This window comes from Eschrichtius robustus, chromosome 4 (assembly GCF_028021215.1).
Source record: "Eschrichtius robustus isolate mEscRob2 chromosome 4, mEscRob2.pri, whole genome shotgun sequence".
In the NCBI taxonomy this organism is placed as follows: Eukaryota; Metazoa; Chordata; class Mammalia; order Artiodactyla; family Eschrichtiidae; genus Eschrichtius; species Eschrichtius robustus.
This window is the reverse complement of record NC_090827.1, coordinates 62,428,761-62,440,922: the sequence shown is the minus strand read 5'-3', so window position 1 is coordinate 62,440,922 and position 12,162 is coordinate 62,428,761. Positions and strand designations below refer to the sequence as shown.

General features: G+C 34.8%; 1 protein-coding gene across 9 annotated transcripts in view; it reads right to left on the bottom strand.

Annotated features, from left to right (window-relative positions):
• Nucleotides 1-12,162, bottom strand: part of ANKRD17 (ankyrin repeat domain 17) — a 162,210-nt gene that overhangs the window by 27,622 nt on the left and 122,426 nt on the right. For all 9 annotated transcript variants that reach the window (XM_068542828.1, XM_068542827.1, XM_068542829.1 and 6 more), the window contains 3 exons: nucleotides 11,997-12,092; nucleotides 10,584-10,700; nucleotides 496-667 (listed from right to left, as the gene is read on the bottom strand). In XM_068542828.1, the coding sequence (XP_068398929.1) occupies nucleotides 496-667; nucleotides 10,584-10,700; nucleotides 11,997-12,092 (385 nt within the window). The remainder of the gene's footprint in view (nucleotides 1-495; nucleotides 668-10,583; nucleotides 10,701-11,996; nucleotides 12,093-12,162) is intronic.

Here is a 12,162-nt window from a genome sequence, read left to right as displayed (position 1 = left end):
AAAAATAATTCCCTCATTTAAGAAAAATCTGAATATGGTCTTGACTGTAGATGAAATTATGGAATTACTGTTAATTTTTTAAGGTATTATAAATGGTATTGCAATTATGTAAGCAAATGTCATTCCTTGGATGTGTGCTGATATTTTATAGATGCAATGTCAGATGTCTGCAATTTATTTTCAGACGGCTTAGGAAAAAACTATGTATATATATTTAGAGAAAAAGATAAAGCAAATATAGTAAAATGTTTATTTTTAAATTAGGTGAAGGGTATTTCAGGTGTTTGTTTCATTATTCTTTCAACTTGTGTGTAGGTTTGAAACTCTTTATAATAAAAAGCTGGGAAGAAGTCAATAAATGAAAATAGCATATAAATACTTAAGGCTTTAGTAACGTAGAGATGTTTTTTCACCGTAAGTTACTGATATTTAAGGAAATATAATTTTGAGTAGAATGTATTACATGAAACAAATTAGATGGTTTAGAGAAAATACCTTCAACTTTATGCTTTTCTTTTTCTTGAGCAGCTTGGAGTTCAAAGTTTTCTTTATTTTTGGCTTCGATCTCTTCTAGTTTTCTTCTTTGTTCTTCTTTTTTCTTTCTTCTCTTCTCCTTTCTCTTTTCTCTTTTTGCAGCCAAAGCCAGCCTCCGGCTTTCTTCCCTTAACTGTTTAAGAATCAATAAAACAGAATTATAACACTGGAATTTACCTTGGAAAAAGGTTGTCATATAATGTTATTTTATCATTAAGGGTACTGGGCTATCATACAATTCAAAGTCATCTTAGTTCAATTCCTTGTTTGATCAAGATCATACTCAAATCACTGTAAAGAGAAAATAATATTTTTAAATGTCAAGATCAACTTAATGATAAAAGACAACCTAATCTCAAAATGGATGAATGATAAAGATATACATAACTTCACAATCACTATGGAAATATAAATTAAAATAACAAGTTACCATGTGTTGTTCATTAATTTGGGAAAATTAAAAAAGATATCAGGTAGCAAAAGTTTGGGAAAATTAATTCGTCCCTACACTGCTGTCAGTATAAACATTAACATTTTTAGAAAGGTAATTTGAAAGCGTCCTATGAAAATTACAAAGTGCTTATCCTAAGAATATATTCTATAAAATGACTACCTCTAGTGGAAAAATATAGGCTCAATACTTTCCATTGCAAAGCTGATTACAATAGTAGTAAATGGAAACTAGGTAAATCCATGGGGTGGGGTCAGGGGTGGGGATAAATTAACAACAGTATACATTCACAGAATACTAGGCAGCCATTAAAAGTTATAAATGTATACCTGGGAAAACGCTCACAATTTACATTTGCTAGGGAAAAAAAGGCAAATTGCAAATCAATGATCTCATTTATGGGGGGGGCAGTGCTTTATGTGAATCTATCGGTGGGAATTTAAAAGGCTAAGAGGATACAAATCAAAGGCTTACTAGTGATGACCTCTAGAGCATGGGCTTGGACAAGAAGTAGCAGAAAGATGGTGACTTTCAATGTTACTTTATATGACTGTACATTGTTTCTATTTGTTAAACTGGATACATATTACTTTCACAGTCAAAAAAACTAGGAATAAGTTTTAAAGTCCAATAACATCTCTTAATAAGCTATTTTAACTATTAAATTTTCCTCTTTGGCTCATAAAATGGTAAAATCATCTACAAACTCTTTTGTTTGCGTGTTCTCTAAATGACATTTTCAAAGTACATATTCCTTGATATAATCTAGCTTTCTATATATTTTATGTGTATTTTAAATATGTGTCAAAACAATGATACTCAGTTTATGGAAAATGTCACAATATCCTAACTACTGAAACCAGCCCTTAAAGACAAACTTATAAGCCAAATCAGACTTACTTTTCTTGAGAAAAAGTCTGACTTTTTAAGTCTTTAGCTTGTGCTAGACACTCCTCCTCCCTTTTGAAATAATCCCAGTTGGGTGCCTAAAAGGTTTTGCCCACCTTGAAAGTTTTCACACCCTGGGGCAATGCACCATAATTACATTCTCTTAGGTAAGAGATATGACCTTTGTTTCCAAAAAGGTAAATAATTAAGGAGAATCTACAGAACACCAGATACTTTCTCAAGCAGATGGATTTTAGGAAAGAACACAAATGGAAACTGGAGATATAAAAATTGTCTGCATAGTACCTACCCCCTAGAAATTTTTGCTGGTCTTCCAGAAGTACCCAAGTTTCCTCTGAAGACCAGTAAAGGAGGAGCTTTTGACCTTTCCAAAGGACTGAGAAGAAAACAGTAATTGGTGACCTTCACACCCTAGTTCACTACAAGGGAGGAGTACTACCTGATTGGTGAGTTTGAAAGAAGGGACTGAACGTGTATGACTCAGCTCATTCAGCCTTGCTTTAATGTAGCTAAGATGCCTGTCCTCAGGAACTGTACTTTCTACATCTTTGCCTGAGCTCCAGTGAGGGAGGCCTGGGGTTGATCTGTTTTGCTGACTTTCACAAAATAAATAGGTTAAGTGTAAAGGGAAGAGAAGGAGTAGAAAGGCGGGTGAAGGGTGTGCCAGAGACATTTTCAAAGCAACTGTGGCTATAGATAGATACTAACCTCTCCAATTTAGAATCAGGAATAATAAAACTGATATTTTATCTATATCACATCTGTATGGACAAAAAAGCCTTGAGAAAGGTACAGGAAATAGCTTTGGGGGGATAAAAATAACAAGTGAGGTTTAAGACTTTTGGCTCGGCCAGATGAGTTATTAATTTTGCTTGATTTTAAAAATGTGTCCAGTGGTAAGAAGTAATTGTGATTGGTATTCAAGGGGGGAAGAACGCTTAAAAATAGAAAAACTAGAAAGCAGGCTTTCCTCTAAAACCATCTGGCCTTAGGGGTGGGTAGAGGTGATGGGCTGGGATAGGCCTTAGTGTGTAGGTGTGGCTGGGTCCTTAGGTATGAATGTGCCTCAGGGCTTACAGAGTTCAGTCAGTGGAGGCTGGCCCGCTGGCAACAGTCTGAATTATGAAATTTTAGAGTTTAGCCCTAAGGGATAAGTAGTTACTCTTATTTCTAAATTTTGAAGTTATAAGGCTGGTATTTTGATAATTTCATAGATCTTACTAACCCTTTAGATGCACTAAAAAGTGAGACACAAATTCAGAGGTCCTAGGGAAACAATTTCTTTCTAGGGGAGAGATCTCAGACTATGGCTGCAAAAGGACCTACAAGGTATGGAGCTCTCTAAAACTAAGCAGAATTTGACAAGATAGATACAGACTTAAGAGGCATTACTAGTTTGCAGGTGGTAGCTGAAACTAATAAATTAAAGGAAATCACCAAAGGTAAAAGGCTATAACAATGTGTTTGTGTGTGTGTGTGTGTGTGTGTGTGTGTGTGTGTGTGTGTGTACACATAAAGAGGGGGAAGGTAGTGGGGAGGGAATATCCGTTATTAAAAGGAAGACCAAATGAGACTTTTAGAAAGGCATATATCAGGCAGAAGAAGACAATCAGGAGAAAGCAGCTTCAATGGGAGAAGAGTTTCATAAAGGAAGGCAAATCGACATTGGTAAGTATCACAAAGTATCAGTAAGGACACAAGTATGAGATGTCTAATCTTATTCTGGATTTGGCAGTAAAATGCCATTGGTGACTTCTGCCATAGTTAGTTCACTGAATTAGTGGAGAAGTAAACAAATGGTCCTGGACGGAGAATTAAAAAGAAAAGTAGAGTCAACAAGACATAGATTATTCCCTTAAAATATTTAGGTAAGGAAACAAAATACTAAATTTGAGGTAAGGTTTCATTAGGATAGTTAACTTCATGAAGTTGTAGAAAGAGGGTAGCAGTTAATGAAACAGCAGGCACTAAAGTATGGGAGAGGTGGTAATAACTGATACAAGATCCGAAAGAAAAACGATGAAAACAGAGTATTTAAACCATGAGACTCGAGTAAGTCTGGAGGTGCAGGTAAACAGGGTTAGAAATTCAGCCTACATTCTATATTTTCTCACAAGGTACATGCCTAGACCTCATTTCACTTACCGGGGAACTACTACATGTTTGTGAGCATATGTGGGGGAGGGTAGAGGTTTTGAAGAAAAGAGTCAAATTGCAGAATAAATAACCTCATTGTGGAAAAGGAAAGAAAGCACACTAGTCCAACTGATTTTTTTTTTTGGCTGCAGGATCTTACTTAGTTCCCCAACCCAGGCCCCAGCAGTAGTGAAAACACTGAGTCCTAACCACTGGACTGCCAGGGAATTCCCTAACTGGTGATTTCTAATTATAGATTCAGGAAACAAATTGATGTTTGAGAGTTAAGCTTTTTAAGATGAGAATTTAAGGATTTAGGGAGAGGCAGTCCAGACTGAAGAAATACCATGTGCAAATTTGTTTTTTTCTTTTTTTGGCCGCACCTCGAGGCATGTGGGATCTTAGATCCCTGACCAGAGATAGAACCCACGCCCCCTGCATTGGAAGCGAGGAGTCTTAACCACTGGACCGCCAGGGAAGTCCCCCATGCGCATATTTGGATGCAGTTATGTGAATGAGACATGTGAGTAGAAAACCATAGTGAGTGAGGAGCCTAGAGAAGACAGGAAGACCTGAATGTTTGAAATTTCCCATGCAGACAATGAAGACAGACTGAAGGATTTCGAGTAGGGAGTAAAGGCAATCTTATCTGTGTATCAGAAACTATGGGAACTGGAAAAGTTACATTGGAACAAAGAAGGATTAAACTGAAGGCAAAAGATGACAGAGGCAAAGGTATTTATTTATAGACAGACTGTTAAGAAGCCCACTGCAATACTTCAGGCGAGAAGTGATAATTTAGGAGAGGATGGAACAGAAGACATAAAGAGACTGCCAAAGCTCAATTAAAGGTGATGATGATGATACTGATACCATTAATATTTAGGGGGTTAATATGTGCCAGATACTGGATTAAGTTAATTTACTACACTAACTTATTTGATGGATATAGAGAATGCGGAGCAAAGATAATTGAGAATCTGAAAACGACATCAAGATTTCAGTTATTTCTGAATAATCAGTAGTGGTATCAATAACAGAAAAAGAGATCAAGGAGTACAGGGGAAGGGAAGGGCAGGATCCAGCGAACATTTTTTGATAACTATGTACTAAGCATGGTTCTAGTCTCTTAGGACTCAGCAGCAGACAAAATATCCCTGCCCTCATGAAGCTTATGAAGCTTACATTTAGTTGCTGGGGCGGGGGGTGGGGGCACACAGATAGCAAACATAATACATTATATAGTTTTTTTAAAAGGTGTTAAGTACAATGTAAAACAGGAATACTGGAGCAGAGGAAGAGAAGTGTGTATATGGGGACATGTAGGGGAACATGAAGGTGAAGTTTAAGTAAACATTTAAAAGATTTGAAGTATAGCAGGCAAAGAGAACAGTCAGTATATAAGCTGTATGTTCAAGTAGGCCTGGAATGTTTAAGTAGGCCAGTCTGGTTGAGAATAATAGAAAATGACTTTCAGAAAGCATATCAGGAGACTTCATCACCTAAGGTCCCACGGGGCATTTTAAAGACTTTTTATCTTTTGCTCTGAGGGAAATGGCACTGTAGGGTTTTGAGCAAAAGAGTGATTTGATTTAAGTGATATAGAGGATCACTCTAAGTGTTAAATAGAGCACAGACTGCAGAGCAATGATGGAATCAGGGAGACCAGTTAAATGACTACTGTGGAAATACAGGTAAAAGATGATATTAATGACTTGAATCAGGGTGAGAAGTGATAAACAGTGACTAGGATCCTAGATATAGTTCTAAGGCAAAGGTAACTAGATTTTCCAACACAATGGAGGACAGAGAGAAATCAAGCATGATATCAATATCTTTAGCCTGAGCAATTACAAGACAGAGCTGTGGGTTTGGAGTGGGCAAAGATCAGGAGTTCACATTTGAACGTAAGTATGAGATGTCTAATTAGGTATCCAAAAGGACATGTTGAGTAGCTAGCTAGATATAAGAGACTGGAATGTAGGGAAGAGGTCTGGGCTAAAGATATAAATTTGGGATCAGCTAGATTATATTTAAAGGTAAGAAGCAGGATGAGATGACCAGTGGATAAAGAAGATCATGTAATAAGCTAAATGACCTGCCAACTAAGAGGGGAGAAGAGGAGGAACTAGAGATACAGAAGGAACATTCAGAAAGATAAGAGAAAAACCAAGAGTGTGTAGTGTAACGGAGGCCAAGTAAATAGAGTATGTCAGGTGTTATTAGGCTTAGTACGATAAGGATAGAGACGTAATCACTGGATTTAGCTAGTGAGAGTCCCCAAAGACCGTAAAGGCATAGTTTTGGTGGAGCTGTAGGAGTGAGAACCTGGTAGGAGTAGATTCAAGACAAAAAAGAACTGGAATACCCAAAATAGACAAGTTTTGCTGCAAATGGGAGCAGGAATGGGCTTGTAGAAAGAAAAGAGTAAAGCCGGTGAAGGGTAGTACGATAAATGGATCCTACAATTTATTGGTAGACAGAATGTTTTTAGGATTGCTGGAGGTAGAATTCTAGAGGGAGTAAAGCTGAAAAGACAAGAGGTGATAATCACAGAATGAAATGTATGAAACTGAGATTGTGAGGTGGGCATATTAATAGCTTCAGTGGTGGCAAAAAACCCAACAGAAAACATCTATGAGGAATATTTTAAAAATATACCGTACATAGCTCCCTAAAAGATTATGAAAGTTTACAAAGAGAAAAAACAATAAGTGATAAAGTAGAGGGGTAAAACATTAAAAATGCAGACCAATAATACCCACTACAGATTCTAACAGCCTAAAATATAACCTAGTTGTTAATGTCCTAAGAGAAGAAGCAATCAACTGCCAGAGTATTCCACAGTTAGACCAGATGAACTGCTCTAAAGCATGGACTCTTCCACATAGTGTTTGCTGCATAAGGAGATAAGGGAATCTGCTGAATATAATGAGCAGTATTCTCAGCAGCAATTTTTACAAACCTGTTACCCAACATTTTCAAATTAGAAAGGTTGATCAAAGGAGCATTTTTACACAAGCAGTAAGTTACCCATGCAGAACATCCAAGTCAAACCAGACAAAACCACTCCAATGATACTTCTAAATCAGAAATGGTGGAGCCAGAATGTACTGAGCCTCAAAAGGCAAAACAGTATATTTTTCCAGATGTAAATCATACATAAAAAATAGTGAACCAAACCCTAACACATCTCAATCTGATAATTTTTCAAATAGAAATAGAAAGGGGCTGGAGTTCAGGAAAGAAGAGTCTCGTCCACAGTCTAGAATTCTATCTATGTACCATCCCCATTCAAAACTGTTTATAAAGTATCAGTGCATGCAGAAGAATTTGCATCTGATTAATTTATGATTAGGAATTAATACTGGAAAATATGCAATGACATTGAAAGAAGTTCCTTTTGAATCGCTTTAAATCTGAGGCTCTGAAAGCATGAACATCTAGGTTAAGAAAGACTGGTGAGAATTCAAGGAAACAACACTTATGTACTGCTGATGGTAGTAGGAAAATATTCTGAAAGTATCAAATTTAAAATATACTGACCCAAGTGAAGAAACTTACTCCATAAAAATAAAAGCACCGAAATATAAAGAAATATGTATAATGATGTTTATTGCAACATTATTTGTAGTGACAAAACTGGAAACAAACCTACTATGGAGTATATTATGCAGTTATAAATCACTATCAGTTGACAATATTCTTCACTTATTGAGAGAGGGAAAAGCAAGTATTAGAGTAATATGTTCCCATGATTCTAATTTTTAAAAAGTACAGTTTTCATATACATGGATATTTATTTGTTCAACAAATGTTTACTAACATGCCAGGCACCATTTTGTAGTTCATACAATCTCGTGGTAGAGAGAGACAAACAAGATAACTAAGTAAAATACAGTATTTAGAATATTAGAACATGAAAATAAAGAAGGGAAGAAGAGTAGGAAGAATGTAAAAGGGAGACTAAAATCTGAGGCAAGTGAAGTGACATTCAAGGCAGAAGGCATAGCAAGAGCAAAAAGGATGGTCATTATGGATAGAGCAAAGTGACCAAGAGAAAGTTGTAAAATAAGAGCAGACAGGCGTAAGAAGTGGTGTGAGTGCGCAGAACATGTAAGGTCTTAAAAGGCTTTAAAGGTTAGAAGTGAGGACTTTTAGTTAATTACCATACCAGGTTTTGAACTTCAGTTACCTTACAATGATGGCGTATGCTTTTCTTTTAGTTATCTTTGCATAGTTCACAGTTTAAACTGAACACATTATTGTAATAAAGAAAAAAGAAAAAAAATCATTGAAGTTGATTGAGAATAGACATGCACAATAGGACATTCCTAAAAGCTGCTTCTTGACTTTGTGATCCACAGGTATGCAGTAAATCTCTAAATGTATTTCATGTAACGTATAAACAACAAAGGTTTGAAACAATTAAAGATTTTATTTAAAAACAGATATCTATGTCTCAGCTATAGAAAGGATGCCTTCTAAGATTTATAAAAATGCAAAAAGAAACAATATTATGAAATAACTATTACTTAGAGATTCTAACATCTAAAAATGAGAGAGTAATGCAAAAACAGGATATTATAATATTATAAGGAGAAAGCACTAAAAGGTAGGTTGACTTCAATTAAGGGAGGAGAGGAAAGCAGGGAATTTAGAATAAAAAAAGTGGATTTAAATCTTAGCCTAGCTTTGGCAAGTTACTTAACTTCCCATAGATTCAGTTTCTCCATCTGTAATAGGAGGGTAATAATATTTCTTACAGAGAAGACTCAAATAATACATAATCTGTCAAACAACTTGGCCCTATTACATTGCCTGGTATTTAGTAAACATTAAATAAATATTTGATGAAACTGAATATTAAAAATAGGTAAAGTAACAGTTACAATAATTATAACAATATCTGTTCTCAATGTGTTCATATTCAATTAAAACTTCAAAGTGGCCAAAAAAGCTAATTTTCATTTGATCAGAATCTAAACTAGAAAGTTTTTAAAATGAAGAACCTCTGATTTTAAATATATTTTTCAGAAAATAATAGTGTATTTTCACATTGACTTTACAACAAAATGTTTAAAATAATTCATCTTTTCTTTATGTGAGATGAAATATATAGCTTAACAAAGTCAGTAAGTCTAATTAAAAAGAATGGACCTGACTCAAATGAAAAATGTTATACATACAATTGACCTGTGAACAACACTGTGCAGGCCCACTTTATGCAGATTCTTTAAAATAAATAAGTACTACAGTACCACATAATCTGTGGTTGGTTGAAATCCATAGACTTGAAACTGCAGATACGGAGGGCCCAAGTGTAAAGTTACACATTGATTTTCAACTGCATGGGGGTGGGGGGCCCCAGCCCCCACTATCACTGCATATCCTTTATAAATCTAAAAAGTATATGTTAAATTTCATAGCATTTTTAACCTTTTTAAAAAAGATGAAATATGGCAGAATATATATTCCATAATATTCAATACCAACCAATTCTTTTCCTACTATTACATTCTAGAGTACAGTTATTGATAGGAACAGAGAGTAAAGAAGCAGCTATGGGACTGCCCAAACTGTACATTGTTTGGAGTGTTTTACTCCCCACGGGAATAAATGGGAATGATACTGTAGTGTGCCTGAAAGAGAAAAATACAAGAGAAGTCATCCATTTAAAAAGGTACGCATTAAGGGGCAGGAAAGGAATAAAGACACAGACGTAGAGAATGGACTTGAGGACACGGGGAGGGGGAAAGGTAAGCTGGGACGAAGTGAGAGAGTGGCATGGACTTATATATACTAACAAATGTAAAATAGGTAGCTAGTGGGAAGCAGCTGCATAGCACAGGGAGATCAGCTCCGTTGCTTTGTGACCACCTAGAGGGGTGGGATAGGGATGGTGGGAGGGAGACGCAAGAGGGAGGAGATATGGGGATATATGTATATGTATAGCTGATTCACTTTGTTATAAAGCAGAAACTAACACACTATTGTAAAGCAATTATACTCTAATAAAGATGTTAAAAAAATAATAGATATACAATAAATTTCATGCATTTAAATTGTACAATTTTATAAAAATAAAATAAAATTAAAAGGTACGCATTAAACATTCCATCAACTGGTTGTATTTCACTAGTTGGTCATGGTTTGGTAGTGTATGCCTTCGTAGTGTATTTGGTACTTCTGATAAATCCGTTGGCAACAAATTACAAGGTCTAGGATCAATGAAGTACAGAGTTGGATGGGGATTAAGAGAACAGTTGAGATAACTGAGCATTAGAGGCTAGGTTCCCTGACTTGCAGATCAATGCAATTCCTACAATAACATTTTGTTAATTTGATTATAAAGAAAACTATTTTAACGATATAGTGATGTTTAAAATACTTATAATTCTCTCCACTATCTGAGCCAAACTTGGAGAGAAAACCATGTACATAATTTAAAGCAAAACCAAAACAAAACAAAAAACCACAGATTACAAATTAGGAGGAAGAGAAGCTGAAAGGAAAAAAGTAGGTATTTTTCATATGTAAAGGTTACCATTACCTTTTCCAAGTCTAACTCCTCTAATAAAATGCTGGCATTTTTGTTTGCTTCAGCAGCCTGTCTATCTTTGGCTTGTACTATCGACTCCATACAAAGGTGACACTTCTTCAGCATCTCCTAAAATGAAAAATTAAGATGTTTCCAGACTCAAAAAACTAACATTTAGAGATTCCTGAAAACATGAAAATATTAATTAAGGTACTTAAATGAACATAAGCAATAAAGATCAGTAGTAGGGCAAAAAAAGAGTGCAAATAAAAACATAATTTAAATGGTATATTTTTAAAAATACATAAGCAAAGAGCCTCTGTTGTTCTTCAAAATAATATCCATTTGACTGGTACTAAAATTATTTACTCCTGTAATTTAAATATGAGAAATCATACTGCAAATAGAGCTGCAATAATCTGTCAGCTGGTTAATGGACTAAAGGAAAAGGTCAGTGTTAACAAAAGAAAATGGGTTTAAAACAATTTAAAATACTTATTTGGCAAGAACTGTTCTCAAATATTTAAGCTTTGTTGCTATAACTTCTTGTGCTAGAATCATTCATAAAAAGCACGTATTTATAGACTTATCTCAGTGATTTCATTCTTAGAACATACACTTTTTGACAGGAAAGGGATGTTTCCCTATTAAGACAAAAGCTTTATTTTTAATCTCTGCCCCCCTTCCATAAGGGGTATCCAGTATTAATTGTCATAAATGAATCTAGAGGTAGGCAAGACAGTGGATTAGCTATGTTAAATAAAACTTATGGGAAAAAGCTGTTCACTATCATGTGATAACTGCTGAGAAAATGAAAGACATTTTTAGATTTTTCAGAGGCTTGTCTTAGGATTTTATTCAAATATTTTGATCTCAATTAGAATTCTAAAGGGATTTATTTTATTTTCCGTACTTTCCCTGCAAAAATCCTAGCAAATTCATTCTTAAACTGACAGTTACTCCAACTTTTATATTATGTTGAACATGTTAAGAGTTTTCTTGACCATAATTAAAAGTACTGTGTTAATTCTTGTTTAGGTATAAAAAAAATCCACTGACTTGTTCCTCTCAGAAGAGATATCTGTCTGGATAGATTATATAGCACTAATGAATAGTAACAATAATTTGCTTTAGATTATTTAGTATTTACATTAAAATTAAATTAGCTTAAGTACTATTTAAAAAGATAAAGTAATTCTAAAACAGAAAATGTTTTATTACTTCATGAGGTAAGTAAATCATCTGAAGAGTTTCTTAAATATTATACTTCATTCCCAAATACTAGATAAATGAAAATTGCTATGTACCACACATTATTGCTCAAACTAAGACTTTTTTTACCTTAGTGTGGAATATACATATATATAAAAAGCCAAATGGGATCCCAAGCTCATATAATGGGGATGAATTTAATCAGTATATTACCTTATCAGTGATCGTTGCTATGTATCTCATACATTCAGAATCTGATGGAAACTGATTGACTTCTTTGACTAAGTAGCGCACCACCTTCACATGACCCTAAAAAATAGATATCAATGTCAGACTGAAAACAGACTCTATCAGGATTCAGTGAATCTAGTCTGTCTTA